General features: G+C 42.8%; 8 protein-coding genes across 8 annotated transcripts; 4 read left to right on the top strand and 4 right to left on the bottom strand.

Moving 5' to 3' along the window:
- The first annotated feature begins 13 nt into the window (after positions 1 to 13).
- BYT42DRAFT_558455 (uncharacterized protein) lies at positions 14 to 554 on the top strand. Its single transcript, XM_051566999.1, has 2 exons — positions 14 to 253; positions 394 to 554. The coding sequence occupies exons 1-2, from the start codon at positions 104 to 106 to the stop codon at positions 424 to 426; spliced, it is 183 nt and encodes a 60-aa protein (XP_051425783.1). The 5' UTR covers positions 14 to 103; the 3' UTR covers positions 427 to 554.
- BYT42DRAFT_216309 (uncharacterized protein) lies at positions 520 to 1,950 on the top strand. The gene is made up of 2 exons (XM_051562570.1): positions 520 to 708; positions 861 to 1,950. Exons 1-2 carry the CDS (start codon positions 612 to 614, stop codon positions 1,715 to 1,717), a joined length of 954 nt encoding a protein of 317 aa, XP_051425782.1. The 5' UTR covers positions 520 to 611; the 3' UTR covers positions 1,718 to 1,950.
- Positions 1,951 to 2,806: 856 nt separating this feature from the next.
- Positions 2,807 to 4,360, bottom strand: BYT42DRAFT_642264 (uncharacterized protein). The gene is made up of 2 exons (XM_051572579.1): positions 3,984 to 4,360; positions 2,807 to 3,914 (listed from the first exon to the last, which is right to left on the bottom strand). Exons 1-2 carry the CDS (start codon positions 4,303 to 4,305, stop codon positions 2,887 to 2,889), a joined length of 1,350 nt encoding a protein of 449 aa, XP_051425781.1. The 5' UTR covers positions 4,306 to 4,360; the 3' UTR covers positions 2,807 to 2,886.
- A 524-nt stretch (positions 4,361 to 4,884) lies between these two features.
- On the top strand, positions 4,885 to 5,309 carry BYT42DRAFT_558449 (uncharacterized protein). Its single transcript, XM_051566998.1, has one exon. The coding sequence runs from the start codon at positions 4,953 to 4,955 to the stop codon at positions 5,115 to 5,117; it is 165 nt and encodes a 54-aa protein (XP_051425780.1). The 5' UTR covers positions 4,885 to 4,952; the 3' UTR covers positions 5,118 to 5,309.
- A 449-nt stretch (positions 5,310 to 5,758) lies between these two features.
- On the bottom strand, positions 5,759 to 8,062 carry BYT42DRAFT_642263 (uncharacterized protein). Its single transcript, XM_051572578.1, has 9 exons — positions 7,903 to 8,062; positions 7,808 to 7,829; positions 7,595 to 7,687; positions 7,401 to 7,523; positions 6,738 to 7,326; positions 6,503 to 6,635; positions 6,290 to 6,436; positions 6,031 to 6,216; positions 5,759 to 5,963 (listed from the first exon to the last, which is right to left on the bottom strand). Exons 1-9 carry the CDS (start codon positions 8,026 to 8,028, stop codon positions 5,943 to 5,945), a joined length of 1,440 nt encoding a protein of 479 aa, XP_051425779.1. The 5' UTR covers positions 8,029 to 8,062; the 3' UTR covers positions 5,759 to 5,942.
- Positions 8,063 to 8,131: 69 nt separating this feature from the next.
- On the bottom strand, positions 8,132 to 9,690 carry BYT42DRAFT_611054 (uncharacterized protein; the record flags this gene model as incomplete). The annotated part of the gene is made up of 10 exons (XM_051571456.1): positions 8,132 to 8,180; positions 8,244 to 8,359; positions 8,426 to 8,491; positions 8,545 to 8,592; positions 8,662 to 9,051; positions 9,119 to 9,162; positions 9,232 to 9,245; positions 9,310 to 9,408; positions 9,472 to 9,549; positions 9,608 to 9,690. The coding sequence occupies 10 exons, from the start codon at positions 9,688 to 9,690 to the stop codon at positions 8,132 to 8,134; spliced, it is 987 nt and encodes a 328-aa protein (XP_051425778.1).
- A 269-nt stretch (positions 9,691 to 9,959) lies between these two features.
- On the bottom strand, positions 9,960 to 12,090 carry BYT42DRAFT_558437 (uncharacterized protein). The gene is made up of 11 exons (XM_051566997.1): positions 12,000 to 12,090; positions 11,884 to 11,930; positions 11,598 to 11,817; positions 11,453 to 11,539; positions 11,304 to 11,365; positions 11,109 to 11,235; positions 10,907 to 11,029; positions 10,689 to 10,822; positions 10,528 to 10,588; positions 10,314 to 10,461; positions 9,960 to 10,252 (listed from the first exon to the last, which is right to left on the bottom strand). The coding sequence occupies exons 1-11, from the start codon at positions 12,084 to 12,086 to the stop codon at positions 10,185 to 10,187; spliced, it is 1,164 nt and encodes a 387-aa protein (XP_051425777.1). The 5' UTR covers positions 12,087 to 12,090; the 3' UTR covers positions 9,960 to 10,184.
- A 145-nt stretch (positions 12,091 to 12,235) lies between these two features.
- On the top strand, positions 12,236 to 13,555 carry BYT42DRAFT_558432 (Alpha/Beta hydrolase protein). Its single transcript, XM_051566996.1, has 6 exons — positions 12,236 to 12,393; positions 12,464 to 12,610; positions 12,680 to 12,767; positions 12,831 to 13,101; positions 13,172 to 13,354; positions 13,441 to 13,555. Exons 1-6 carry the CDS (start codon positions 12,284 to 12,286, stop codon positions 13,512 to 13,514), a joined length of 873 nt encoding a protein of 290 aa, XP_051425776.1. The 5' UTR covers positions 12,236 to 12,283; the 3' UTR covers positions 13,515 to 13,555.
- The last annotated feature ends 652 nt before the right edge of the window (positions 13,556 to 14,207 follow it).

Below are 14,207 nucleotides of genomic sequence, written 5' to 3'. Positions count from 1 at the left end.
ACAAAGTACGATTTCTCTTATTGGTCCCTTTTTTTTCAGTTGGTTCGTTCCCCTTTTCTTTTCATTCTCTTGATTTTTATTGAAAAATTATCTATCCACAACAATGATGATTTCGTTGGACATTCACGATGCTGTGACTCAATATGTTCTCTCGAGTCATCCTCGTAACCGGGCCATTATTGATATCAAAAATAAGCGCACGGGGGAATTAAGTTTTATCAAGATCAGACATCGGCTGTCGAATTTTTATGCCGTGAGTATTGTGGATCCAGGTAATGGCATCATTCAATGCATATTATGGAAAAAGGACCCCGATCCATTTGTTGGATGTTTGGGCACGGGAACATGGTATCATTCATACCGTCTGGAGACTAAAGAAACGACCTACTTTAGAGACCTTTGACGTGTGGGCTGAGACGCAAGTGAAAAGTGCGGCGGACAAAATCAAGCCGATTTTACTGCACGGAGAAAAGAGATACGAAGTGTGTCTTCGAGATACGTCTCGTATTGGATTTGAATGGTGCTTTGAATGGGAAGGCCAGAATTACCGCTGGTAAGGGAATTAAAAAATGCACAAGCAAGAATAGCCAAATGGAAAAAGAAATTCAGTCATGGTTAACGTTGTACATGTGTCTTTTTTCGGTCTTGTTAGGGTTCGTGAGAGTCGGCTAAGCCAAACATTGGAATGCCGAGCAATTCGTCCTATAGGTAAGGCTATCTTGCTGCGCAATATTGGGAAATGAAGAGTGCCATTGGAACAGGGACCCTCCAAACTGGATGGTCATTCCGGCCGTGGATTTTTAGTTTGTTTGTTGTTGCTGTTTTTCTGATGGTGTGGTCTTTTTTTTCCCGTTGTTTAGGCGGTGATATTTGTGTTGCACAATACTTACCTCGCGGACTGAAGAATGAATATTTTGGGTTTCTTTCCATTCTAAATTACAACGTCAACCGGTGCAATGTGGATTACCCTCGGGGACTTTCGTTATTACTAGTGATCTCGTTGTTGACATTCCTGGATAAGTCGGACGATGGGGGCTGGAAACGCGATTCTATTGGCAATGTGGAAAACGAGCTTCTTTTGACGTCTCAGGAACCGGGTGCACAAGATGGATGTAATAGGAATCAGAAACCCATCAGCAAAAAGGAACAACAAAAACGGTTAAAAACAGAACGTGACAACGAACAACGATTAAGATTAATGCTGGAAAAGGATGCACGACGATCGCAAAAGCAAATAATCATGCAACATCACGAGCGACAAATGAAAAGTGCCGGTAATACTCCCAATACCAGCCCATTGGAATCGCCGGTGCCTACGCCCAGCGTGTCGTCGTCGATGGTCAGCGATCGTCTGTCGCGATCCGCTTCCACGATGTTCAAAAAGGAGCAAAATAAGGTTGCCCGTCTCCTGAGTAACCTTAGTTTGAAACAGCCGCAGCCATCATTATCACCACCATCATCACAACAACAACAGCAACAACAGCAACAACAACAACAACAAGAGCCAACTATCCAAGTGGACAAGGACCAATTCACGTGTCCTCCCAGTTATTATCATATGAAAGATTCCCAGCCTCCCAGTGTTCTCAATATCCGTTGGCACTCCCCATCGTACCACACTCGCCCGCAGCAAGAACGCAGACTTTCAGTTGACAACAATCCTTCCACATATGTCTCACCCGAACGTAAACTAACTCGCCGCTCCGCTTACGCCTAAACAAGGAAAAAAGAAAACTTGTCTTTGCGAGAATTCATGCAAAGAATGTCACGTTGGCAGTAGGCTGGAAAAAAAAGCTCATGCTTTGGCTCCTCTAGCATTAAAATGAATTGGTTTTAACTTTCATACAATCACGCAACATCAACTCACCTGTAGGTTGTATATGTAGGCTTTAAATTCCCAAATTTTCTGTATATATAATTTATATAAAAAGTTTTGTCTAAAAAGTGACTTTTCAAAGGACCACGCTGCAAAACATGATAGCAGCTCAATATTATGATGTGATACTGGAGACACAGATTTTCCGTCCTAAGACGCGTACCACCCCCTGAATATGCCACGCAAATGGAACACCCGCATTTTCGCTTCACATAGTTACATGTACAAAATAATGAACTGACGAAGCATCAAGAGATCAGCGCCTATTGGGAAACCACGTTGCCGAAATTCGAAGCTACCCACAATCGTGAGACCCGGATATCGAACGCCAATAATGGAGGATTATTCGGGTTGCCGAATTGTCATCAGGCCACAGTTGTCCATGACCATAAGGAACTTGCAATTGAAACCGTGATCAAGAAGGTTTGCTTTTGTTGCGTAACACAGTTAACCATCAAGAAAAACCCGACCGACCTTGGTGCTATTTTGCCTACGGTCTGTTATTATGTTGGCGAAGAACTTTCAGTTAGCTATATAATGTGACATGCGAAGCCGGATTTGTGCCCGGTTATACCCAGTGCTTGAAGTTGACGTGCATCGAACTAGCAATACAAATAATCAATAAAGACGTTCGAACAAAAGACTTTCGACTTATTTGAAACGTTTGGTGCAATCCGTTCTTCGCTAGGTTACTATGCCCTTGATTTTTCCATGATGTTCGTTTCTGATTGAATGACAGTCAAACAGCAGGAATATTAAGTAAAAACATCGACACGACTGCCGACCAAGCTGTTTGCGGTGGTGCTCCGGTGAGGCAGAATGATGCTATGACAATCTTTGGTGTGAAGAACTCCGTACTGTCTTCACTCGGAAGCGTTCGGTTTTTTGCTTTTTGGAGAAACTTTAGATTTGGAAATAAACAAAATTAAGGTTCTTTTTATTATCATGTCTGCAGTGATGAATTACGAGAGTATCCAGTCAGGGTTTGGGATTTTTTTTAGAATGGGTAACTATGATGATTGCAAGGAAGCATGGAGTCTGGCTTTGGCGCCGGATGTATGCATCACTTTGGGTACCGAAAAAAGGAAAAAGATGGCGACAAACAACATGGTACGGAGGGAAATGTGGCCACTCATATTCCACACAATGACGGAACCCGCCATCCAAATCAAGCTGGTTTCAGTGTCACGGATGCGGACCACGTCTTCCAACTCATTCAAGAATGAACGCACTGTCGATTGCACCAAGTTCTTGCTGCCGGAGGTTTCAAAAGACGAAGTACGATCCAACCATTTGCTGAAGGGATGGCCCAACTGAGGTTTGTCAAGCATGATGCGCATCAAATGGGTGCTGACAGTCACTGTCCAGGTCACGGTCATTGTCCAGACAAGCGCGCCAAGCATGACACGAGGCGTACACAAGAGGTAGGCGCCACCCAAGGAAAGACCCAGTGCCAGGAGTGAGTAGAGAGGTTTTTCCCAGTAGATAGTGCGGTAAAATCGGTCTCTCAAGGGGGAGCTCTTGGGGAATTCATTCGCCATGGGTGCAGAGGAAGAGAAGGTGGAGGAAAGCATCTCGGTGATTTTGGGTCTGTGAGGCTCCTTGTTCATCGAAGGCAAATCGTTGGTTGGAATGCTGTAGAGGACAGGCGGAGAAGCGTCTTTTGGTACGACGCGATGGTCTTCAGTCTTCAAAATGGGAAGGTTGCTCTTGTCATTTTTTGGGACCACCTGATGGTTCTCTTGCTTCATTAAAGCCATGTCGTTGTCTTCTTTGGGGACCACTTGTTGGTCTTCCTTTTTCACTAAAGCCATGTCGTTGTCTTCTTTAGGCACCACTTGATTGTTCTCGGGTTTGGTCAGAGCATGGTCATCCTGGTTGACATTGCTGGCTGCAACAGGAAGAAGCAATGACTTTGCTTTACGGTCGGCCTCCAGCAATTTGTTCATTGCCGGCGCCACGTCATCCCGAGGCGATTCGTTACTGTGTTCACGATCATGATGATCCATTAACTCATTGACCGCTTTTTCGCAGGCCTCTAATGAAAATCGCAGGGATGGTTATTTATTTTTCGCAATTGATATCATTTGAAAGATTCCCAACTTACCACGAATGTCTTGTTTTAAAGAATTGGAACCGGAGCGATCGGAAGGGCGGTGGTGTTCGTTTGTATTGTTGTGAAACTGGGGAATAATGTGGTCGACTGGGCAGGCGGTTGGGTTTTGGACGAGATCGTCAACGCCTTTTTGAACAACACTTGAATCATTCAACGAGGTATCATTATTGTCTTTGTTAATGGAAGCGGGAGGGGAAGGAGGACCGTGGGATGTCACGGTGGGCATTTTCTGGGATTCTTTATGTAACACGGGATCTTGAAATCCACGAGGAGCAATGGTAGGATGCGAAAAAGTAGGCGTATCAGTCAACATGGTACACACAAATAATTGAAGGTATTTGGACAAAAGATGTGATATTTGGGAGTTGGATAAAAAAACCCATGCATCATTATATAGGCGCCCCATTTGTATGTTACATAGTGCTCACGTCATACTGTCATGATGATGGCAAGTTAAAACATGAAAAAATGATTCGATGAATCTCCGAGCGTATCTGTCATTTTGCTTTGATTTGTCGAGGAAACTCATTGCATGATCATGTTTATTTCATAAAAAATGAAAATTGATCAGAAAAGCAGCTCTATCTCACTCTCAGTCAATCTAGTCTTTGGCTTCTTCTCCAACGATGATGTTAACAACGTCGCATAACAACAAACCCGTTTTCTATTTCAGGTGAGAAGGTCCGTGCGTCGAAACAAGCACTATGACTTCATACATTTCATGAAACGAAGAATTGCGAAAAATGAAATAGTTGGCAGAAGCTTTGTGGATATAATATTTTTTTTTAAAAAAAGGCGCACTTCAATTCATTATGTCGGTTGATCGAACGTTTCTATACATTGGATTCCGAAAACCGAGGTGGTCACCTGCCCGGAAGGAAGACGCCGCTACAAAAAAAAAAAAGAAAAAAAAAACGTCAGAAATTCAAATGCCGCAATGACCCAGGGCTCTCGATTGCAATGAAGGCCGAGAACCTATTCTTCAGCTGGTATGCGTGCTCTTGCTCGCAAATCCTGTCATCATATTTAACTGGAATCTACACTTCTCAGCTAATGCATTGTCCTCCTAGCAAAGGGATTATAACTGACGTTGTGATTCAAAGCGGAAATACAGTGCACTATTGAAATTTTATAAGAGTTTATATGACCCTCGGATAAAGTTGGAGTAATTTTTTCTGCATATCGGCGAAATGCTGCAGCAGCTACCAAAGAGACCTTGTGCCGCGGTGTTGGAGTCAAGCACAGAGCTTGTCTATTTCTGCACGGGACAAGAACAGACTGACCAACCGCAGAGCATGTTGGTCCAGTAACTAGCAGACAATATTGAAAGACGCTTGCAAAACAATATCATTTTCTTCATATGTTAATTGATTTTGTATATCTGACCATCTTGAGTGATTGTCGATATAACCATGCTATTTTTATTTTGAAATTTGTCTTGTGTCAAATCAGAAAGAACTGAGCAAGGCTCGACTATCCTCAAAATGGAAATACCGTAGAAATATTTCCGTTTGCCTACTTGCAGCTTGACTTATGTTTTTTCTTCACGCTTATTCGTGTTTGCTACATGTGCCTTACTTTGGGATAATTGGTGTTCATTGTCTATTTACAAGAACATACAGTACGATAAAATCTGTCCTGCATGAATGTATCCAATTTGCAGGAATGATCAACGTGAGTCGATATAAGAGACTTTTGAAAAGGTATTTGTACGGCTTGTTAGGAAAGGACCAGAAAAATACATTGTCAATGATACAAACTTTTTGAGTATTATTTTGGAAAGTAACAAATGCACAAAAACATATGATGTGAGCAGTGGAAATCAACAAAAAAGGGAAAAAAAATTAATAGGGAAGGAAAAAAAAAAGAACGACAGGAAAATAAGCATGCAAGATGACAATGTAGAATAAAATGATAAAATGGGGGGAAAAGTAATAGTGTAGGTCACTTTTAGCTTAGAATGGGCAGGAACTAGAGTTAAATAGATGGATTAGTCACTGTCAAGTAAGATGCATCGTACCTATACTTTGCCACTTACGTTGCCCACAATAACACTGGGTAAATCAAAAATATCTCGCTTAATTGTAAAACAAAAAGTGCATGGCACCACCCGTTTCGTCGGAGAAAGCAGAATACAAGAACTGTACACCGCCGAATCGGTATTATCAAAAGCGTGTAACGCATACTTTTCCCAATACTCTACGGCGGAAGGATTGCTCATCAACTAACAAGGAAAACCGCCATCGTTCTTTAGTCTTCCGCGTTTTGTTTTCTTTCTCTATAGCTGAATAATTTACCTCATAGATGTACGTCTTTTTCTGTAACAGAGCGTCGCGAGACCACTGCGTGAGAAGCGAGAATTCCTTCCCGACCAATGCAATCTCACCCGTTCGTCGCCATACTACCGTTGGCGTACCAGAGTAACTGATCAACTTTTCGTATTCCTGATATGTTTGCAGTGATAAATAAAAAGGGATTCAGAGCCATGAAAAAATCACGCCTTATGTTACCAGTAACGTGCGCTGCAGACACTTTTCAGTAAAAATCAAATCATCCTCGGTCAAATTCATCATTGAAGCCAACACAGAGGGTCGAAAGAGCGCCAGCGCTCGGCTTATTCGCATCAGATCTTCTTGGCTCATTCTAGCAAAAAAAAAAAAAAAAAAAAAAAAAAAGGACGAGTCAGCATCCCGTAAACCGCATGCACAGATTCCCCTCTACCCTCCTAACTCAATTCCCACTTACTTTTCTCGCACATAGTTGATCAGATAATGATACCCTTCTGCGTAACTAAAGGGTTTCTTGGCACTTGCATAGGCCATATCGGGGGTGACGATCTGGTTACGGCGTTTCACGGCGGCTCCCGATGTCGAGGAGACAGGACTTGCTACCTTGGCGACCACAGCTCCATCCCCATAAGGCGACATGGTCGAAATGCCTGAGGACGACATATGGGACGTGCCAAGCGTGGAAGAAGCAATAGGCGGCACCGACTGTGATGAATACAACAGGGCGTCTTTCATTCCGGGAAATGTCGAGTTAGTGGTCAGATCGGTCGTCTTTTCGCCATGGTTCATCAGGTCCGGGAGTCCGGTCATGGCAGGTGGCGTACTATTTTGAGCCGACGACCAGATGGTGGGTGCAGGTGGGGTCGACGCAGCTATTGCCGGCGAAGGCCCCGCTGTGGAAGTGGCATCCAACTGGAAAGGTCGTTCAGATCCCAACATACTAGACAGCATGGAATATTCCAAGTTGGTGGCAGACGATCCAAATCCGTAATTGTAGTTTTCCAACCCCATCAGTCTATTGGTGTCGATCAAGTTGGTATTATTATCTAATCACAAAAAGCGCATCAGTCATCATATTTCGCTTAGGTTGGGCCACTCTTTTCGCATCAGATTTGCTTACCGGCTGAATTCATAAAAGAATGAGGATCTATTAAAGGAGTTTCGCTCGTTGCTGTGTTACCAAAAGGACTTAGCGACGTAGGCTGAGCGGAGGGCGGGGTCGTATAAGCCGCTTGCCGTGCATCTACACCGAGGACCCATCTCTGCATGTAAGTAACCACGGGAAATGTTCACAAAACCTTTTTTTTTTCTCACCTTCTGCGTCCTGCAAATATTTTGCCTTTTTTCTCGCACCGTCGGTACAAGTGGATGCGAGATCTCGTTTGATGCATCGCTGACAAGGACGAGCTAAAAAAAAAAAAAATAGACAAGGGTACAGGAGGTCAGGACAATGGGTTCGGTCAAGTTGTAGCTGGACAAAAGAATATAGAGGGGGATTATACGAGTGGCTGGGAGGAAGACACTTACAATCATCGCATGTTAAATGAGCCTAAGGACATTAGCCAATAAGTTATTATTATGAGTCACGTTTGGACAGAAGTGTGGGGAAGCTTCTAAAATACCTTCTGACAATGAATACAAGCTCTGGCTGCCTTCTTTTTCTTTTGCGGCGGTTTGGAGGCTTGTGAGGAAGCCGCATTGGGTGTGGATGGGTTGGAGGTGGAAGAATCCGAATTAGCGGGTAACATGGAACCGACAGAAGAGATAGTAGCCTTAATGGATCAAAGATGCATTTTTTCTATCATTTTTTTCCCAAAACACTTTATTTGGTCTACGGTCGGGGATGAAGTTCTAGCCAATCAGGAACGAAAGAGCACTCGTCTGCTCCAAATTAAATACTCTAAGTCTTTTTCAATTTTTCAGCCGGAGGATAGATTCCACGACTTCTTGAGTATCAGCGTACGCCACAAGCACTCGCTCGCCGTCCAGTGTAGCCACTTCAAACGAATGGCGAATCACATCTTCTTCAATATCACTCGAATACTTAATGTGTTCCAAAGGCAGCGATTGCAGGCAAACCTTTGTTCCATATGTGTAAGACCATCTTTTTGTTCATTGTTTGGTATCGATTTTATGGCAACTTACCCGAGTATTCAAGTGGAACAACGACAATGTATATCCGTCAATTTTGAAATAGCGCCGTTTCCAATACTGTTAAAGATGTATAAATAAAAAGATTGTGCTTGGCTGCAAGCTACACTTACCAGACTTTCTCGCATCTGCACTGTTAAGTAGCCTGAAAGAACTGGAAGCTAGAAGATAGAATTGGCGGTTAAGGAATGCAAGGGCAAAGAGTAAAACGTCTACCTTGAAGTAAATACCTTTTTTTGGGTAGAGAGAGAAGAAACTGATGTTGATGAGGTGGATGCTGTTAGAGATGAAGCCATTGATTGCGGTGAGTGAGGCGAGTGAGGCGAGTGCGGGGTAGTGGGAATGGGAGTGGGAGTGGGGGTGTTAGCGAAGTCAAATTGGAGCTCTGATGTAGTAGATGATGATACGATGGATTTTATTCGAGGTAGGTTACTCGCCTTGCACGGCGCTTGCTTTTTTGATGCCGCCGGTCGTGTGGTGGAGGCTGGCGCCGACCTTGCCGTCATTGACGCAGAAGCGGACGAAATTGGCTGGCTGCGACGACGAACATATTGGCGGATTTTGGTATCGGACAAGTCTGTGAAATGATGAACAACCATCATCACATATTCTTTATCAGGCTATTATTACACGGGCATAAGCAATTTTGGATACACGATACAAAGCTCGTTTTCTTTGATTTTTTACCAGTAATAACTTTGCCAAGGATTGAGCCTGAATGCTGCCGCGTGCTGCCGGGATGGGGCCATATGGTTATTACCTTACCTTCAACGCTACTTTTAACTATTTGTAGGAAATACCTTTGGCCACGTTGCTGTAAAGAAAATCATCAGTTGATCCGTCTCTAGAATACGCAGAAAAAAATTTAGGAGCTCTACCTCATATGGTCAGGAATATAGGCGATCATCAACAGCTGGTGGTCCAAGCGCAATAATGCAAACTGAATTTCGTTCATGGCCAGCCGGTCTCGTAATAATCTATTTGGCACTAACGTTCAACCACCAAATCTATAATATTGGATGTGCGAGTATCTTATGTACCTGATTCCTTCAGTTCCCTGTGCCACCGGCAGAAGAGCCGTTTGTGATTTGCTTGTAGTTCGGTACTTGAATAAAATCCTGTGCGCTTATTGAGACTACTGCGACGGGAAAGCTGGAATTCGGTATCTCCACTTACCAATTGGACCGTTGGCCATGGATCACATTGTGTGAAGCTTTCAGTAATTGCTGACCGTTGAGGAGTGGGACGGTACTTGTCATGGTTTTTACGGGCCGAAAAAAGTGGAATAAGCAATAATACTAGAAAAGACTTTAAAGCACAGGACAAACTTTTTGCGAGTGATAAAGAAAAAAGAAAAAAAAGAAAGAAGTGATCATTCTTTTCTAGTTTACATATCCTATTCTCAAAGGGTAAGATGCTTTGTTTATTTTTGCTGAAGCAGTTACATTTCTGCAGTTTACATTGTTTAGTCGTCTATAACGGAAATTCAGTTGATTATACGCGATGTGAGATGAAAACATGGAGACGCTGTGTGAATAAACAGGGGGAGATTACCACGCTTTTTTATTGGCTGGTTAGTTGGGGGAGAAGGGGGAAAGACAAGTAAGAGAACAAAATAATGATGACACGCCAATCTAAACAGCAGTGAAGCACTGTGAAAAAGCCGCACTGCTGCTGTCATGAAATAAAGGGATTGCTTTTCTTTATAGGGAATTAAGCCAAAAATGGTGGGATGCAGAAATGATGAATGGCTTTAGGATGATAATACGGTATTTTGCAAAGACCTTAGCAGTTTTTGCATCTCAAAGAGGCCCAACTTTGCTAAAAGACGAAGAGTCTTTGGTAAGTTTTGCACAATGACAAAAATCTGATTCAAACTTACGAATGGGGACCTGCATGCCAAGTATGGATCGAACCATGTCTTCGATCTGCTGGATCTGATCGGTTTGGAAATACACCAGCAAGAGCAACGGCATATCCGATACACCCGATTTAAAAATATCTTTCAACACGATAGTCAACTCGCGTTGCTATTTAAGAATCGTTAAGAGGTGATTCATTGGGGGGAAAAGGGCTCAAACAGTATTTTCTTTTACCTGACGCCTCAATATTTGTTCGGCGGAAATGAGAACGAGACTCAGCAGTAGCTTGACTAGTCTACTCACATCAAATGAATGAATATGTACAGTACAGTGTGCATAGCAGAATGCATAATGTTTTTTTTTTCTGATTATTTTTTTCTTTATCCAAAACTTGCCTTTCCGTTTGTGTTTCACGTAAAATACCTAGGCATCGAGATACTTCGGTCTCGGTGAGCTTGATACTAAAGTAGCCCACTAAGCCTGTTAAAGCTCGGATCGCCGAGGCTAGTTGTACTTGTTGTTGGGTGCTCTATTAAGAGAACAGTACCATGAGACAAAATCATCAGGGGCAATGAGTAGGTGGGCAAGTTGGCTGTATGCATTTTTGCTTTACCGAGCATGCTTCTATTTCAGCAAAGATCTTGGTTTTAATCTTGAGCAGGTGTTGTCCACTGTTGGTCGACTGCGCAATGAACCAGAAGGAATTTCTATGAAAAATTCCATTGAGGAAATCGACCTACCCGTCATCATATCAGAAAAATTCATTTACCATTTATTTCTACACATTTGAGATCAAAGAAAAAAAAAAGACGCACCTCATCCTGACAGTAAACAACGGTAAGTCGTGTGACCAGGTCCGGTAACAACTGCATCTCTATCAACTTGAACCGAACAGTGGCAGCATATCCGGGATCCTCTTCAATCATAACATGAATCATTTCGCTTCGCACACTGGGTGTCAGCCAAGCAAAAATACGTATTAGGGTGTGTTGCATGGATTTTGTGGTTACCTTAATTGTATCAGATAACGCGAATTTAAACGATGCGCGCTTTGCAGTAAGTAGTTCAGAATCTAATAAAAAAAAGGTCCCTTTTTTAGGCCATCTCTGTCTGTTTCTTTTTTTTTTCCCAAAATCACAATCAGGTACGGCCCACTTACTTGTGGAAATGCAAGTGGGTTCGATCGACAAAGACATCGTATCAGACTTGTTCGCGTGGAAAGGTGAACAAAGCCTTCAATGACATTCTATCGATATTGGTCAAACCACTTCCATTCGTGTCACTTGGTGACAAAAAACGCTTACCGACAGCGATCCGTAACGCTCACCCAACGTATTGAGCGCTGTATTTTCTAATCGATCGAACCAGTCCAACGCGGCTGCGACTTGTTGCGATTCATCAATGACAAATGCATCGTTGGCTAATTGTCGTACGTGGCCGCGAATGGTTTTGTTCGCCAGATCCGGTTGACGATGGAAAGTAAAGACGGTATATTGGATCCAATGGAACTCGAGCAAAAGTTCGCTGTTCCACCTATGGGTTAACACGAACCGTGCTGGGATATGGCAAAAATCCGGTACAACAACTTACAACAGCCAACCACTGGGCAAGCTCTTGGCTAGATCCGCGTATTGTACCTAGAAGAGTAACAAGACCGAGACCAATAAACAAAAGGGTGGCAAATGGGAAGCTCCGAACTAGCTTACATGAGCTGCTTCAAAACCGATCTTGGTGATGGATCGTTTATAGTCAATGTACCGTTGTTCAATAATCCGGCGTTGTTCGGGATCCATCAGTTTATAAAAAAGGCAACTGACTTTTTTTGTGGTCGTCAAGCATTTGGGAGGGTTCACAGTGGCTGACTTTGAACATGTCGTTTCATGTGACAATGTGAGGAAGAATCACACTAAAAAGTAGGGCGTTATTGATCATCCGGGTGTGAGGCTCTACTTGCTCTTTTCTTTTCGACTCTCTTAATACCCTTATTATCATGACTGAACCTCAAGTGACCGTAGTAGACGAATGGATTAAAACGTCCGACGGTACAGATATATTCACAAAGACATGGAAACCCACCACCACTCCTGTCGCCCAGCTTCTGTTCGTACCTTTTTTTTGCCTGTTACTGAAAAACAGTGCTGTCATTCTCACTTTGTTTTCTCATTGATAGTTTGATTCACGGTTTTGGCGAGCATGTCAACCGTTATGACGACATGTGTAAAGTGTTGGCTTCACACGGCATTCAATGTTATGGCTACGATCAGCGTGGTTGGGGTGAAACTGGCAAACGAGCCAAAGTCTATGGCGACAATCAAGGGTAAAATTCATTACTCCCATGCCCTGTAGATACCCGATCCATCGATTAAAAAAGTATCTTCTTCAACAGATATGATACGGCCCTCAAAGACGTCAATGAAGCAGTCCACAAACTGCGACAGAAAGAAGGTCCAGTTTTCATTCTGGGTCACAGCATGGTAGGTGGCCAACTCAACGATACTCTCGAATATGCAACGTGATTTCTTACATAAGGCATCAAGGGCGGAGGTATCCTTCTCAATTACCTTAGTCGGAAAGATCAGTACGATGGTGTTCAGTATGTTAAAGGAGCCATTGCTTCGGCACCGTTGGTCACTTTAACCCATCCACTCCCGGCTATCAAGTACTATCCTCTATTGTTCATCTCTAATTTTCTTCCAAACTTTGTCATTTCCGCTGGCTTGGATCCTAAAGGGATCAGTCACGACGAGCAACAAGTGGAAGCTTTCAAGAATGATCCCTTGGTCCATGATTATGCCACTTTGGCCACCAGTAAGTCATAATTCAGTACGCATCCGTTTCATTGTTTGGGTGATTGTAACCTGGAAATGATTTTTGCTAGTTAGAGGATTTTTGAATGCGGGTCAAGATCTTTTTGATCGTGCGAAATCTATCACGACGCCGGTGTTATTTTCACATGGCGATGCGGACCCCATTAACAAGTACGAGAGCACCAAGCAAGTGTATCAGACTTGTGCCAGTCAAGACAAGATATTAAAAACATGGCCAGGTTTATATCATGAACGTAAGTTTCTTTCTTTTCGTATGCTTCATGCGTATGCCAGATAAGTTGTAGTTCGCAATTAATTCGTTCTTCCGTCCCACGTACAGCTCACAAGGAAAAGTTGCCTGAACGCGATCAGGTCATTCGTTACTATCAGGACTGGATTCTCTCTCATTTGTAATAAACTTGAAAGTGAACGAGATCAAGAGAAATATTTTCCAGCTGAGCGTTGCTCAGCATGAACCTTTTTTTTTGTGTCTGTCATCCAAATGCCACATGCTCAGCATTTGATGCTTTTTTTTGCAGGTTAAATTTCGCGTGAGGTTTTCTCCTTCATTTTTGCTATTAGATGCTTTGATACAACTTAATCTAGTCAGTCAACCATTTTCGGTCAATTACAGTCTGGATCATGTTTCTTTTCTCGATTCTGATCCATTCCTTTTGTGGGTTGTTTGCAAAAGCTTAGATTGATGTACCGTATCCCTTTTCTGTAAATCCTTCGCATGACGTTTCGTGTCTTCTTGTTCACAGTGAAGGAAAAGATTGAGATCTATCGTATGAATTTATAAGCTAAAATTACAACGACAATTGAACACTAATTTTCACTCGATCGTGTTCCTGATTTCTGGATATGGAAATTCTTCAATGCTCAGCCTTCTTACATTTCGTTCAACTTTTTGACAGACATGGTGGGATGCTCATTTTTATATACAGGCTCTCAATCGGCTACCGTTGGACCGGCCACTTTCAGGCAGCTCGTGAGAAGCCTCAAAACATCAGCTACAAAAGACACAGGAAATAAAAGAAGATATGTTACAACGCAACCACGAATCCGTAAAACCAATATGGTGGTACAAAATTTTGTTGCAAAAAA

This window comes from Radiomyces spectabilis (genome assembly GCF_025331425.1).
Source record: "Radiomyces spectabilis strain NRRL 2753 chromosome Unknown BYT42scaffold_3, whole genome shotgun sequence".
NCBI lineage: Eukaryota > Fungi > Mucoromycota > Mucoromycetes > Mucorales > Radiomycetaceae > Radiomyces > Radiomyces spectabilis.
Note: the sequence above shows the minus strand (reverse complement) of the source record. Positions and strands in the feature narration are given on the sequence as shown.

Bases quoted from the DNA above. Each gene is read 5' to 3' on its own strand.
- BYT42DRAFT_558455 (XM_051566999.1), top strand. From the start codon at position 104: ATGATGATTTCGTTGGACATTCACGATGCTGTGACTCAATATGTTCTC. The intron at 254-393 runs GTGAGTATTGTG...GACCTACTTTAG, and splicing joins GGCTGTCGAATTTTTATGCC to AGACCTTTGACGTGTGGGCT.
- BYT42DRAFT_642263 (XM_051572578.1), bottom strand. From the start codon at position 8,028: ATGTTACCCGCTAATTCGGATTCTTCCACCTCCAACCCATCCACACCC. The intron at 7,524-7,594 runs GTGAGAAAAAAA...TCCTCGGTGTAG, and splicing joins ATATTTGCAGGACGCAGAAG to ATGCACGGCAAGCGGCTTAT. The intron at 7,327-7,400 runs GTAAGCAAATCT...TTTTGTGATTAG, and splicing joins TTCTTTTATGAATTCAGCCG to ATAATAATACCAACTTGATC.
- BYT42DRAFT_558449 (XM_051566998.1), top strand. From the start codon at position 4,953: ATGAAGGCCGAGAACCTATTCTTCAGCTGGTATGCGTGCTCTTGCTCG.
- BYT42DRAFT_558432 (XM_051566996.1), top strand. From the start codon at position 12,284: ATGACTGAACCTCAAGTGACCGTAGTAGACGAATGGATTAAAACGTCC. The intron at 12,611-12,679 runs GTAAAATTCATT...CTTCTTCAACAG, and splicing joins GTCTATGGCGACAATCAAGG to ATATGATACGGCCCTCAAAG. The intron at 13,102-13,171 runs GTAAGTCATAAT...GATTTTTGCTAG, and splicing joins TTATGCCACTTTGGCCACCA to TTAGAGGATTTTTGAATGCG.
- BYT42DRAFT_642264 (XM_051572579.1), bottom strand. From the start codon at position 4,305: ATGTTGACTGATACGCCTACTTTTTCGCATCCTACCATTGCTCCTCGT. The intron at 3,915-3,983 runs GTAAGTTGGGAA...GATTTTCATTAG, and splicing joins TTTAAAACAAGACATTCGTG to AGGCCTGCGAAAAAGCGGTC.
- BYT42DRAFT_558437 (XM_051566997.1), bottom strand. From the start codon at position 12,086: ATGGATCCCGAACAACGCCGGATTATTGAACAACGGTACATTGACTAT. The intron at 11,236-11,303 runs GTAACCACAAAA...CAGTGTGCGAAG, and splicing joins CGTTATCTGATACAATTAAG to CGAAATGATTCATGTTATGA. The intron at 11,030-11,108 runs GTGCGTCTTTTT...GATGACGGGTAG, and splicing joins TTGTTTACTGTCAGGATGAG to GTCGATTTCCTCAATGGAAT.
- BYT42DRAFT_216309 (XM_051562570.1), top strand. From the start codon at position 612: ATGGTTAACGTTGTACATGTGTCTTTTTTCGGTCTTGTTAGGGTTCGT. The intron at 709-860 runs GTAAGGCTATCT...CCCGTTGTTTAG, and splicing joins CCGAGCAATTCGTCCTATAG to GCGGTGATATTTGTGTTGCA.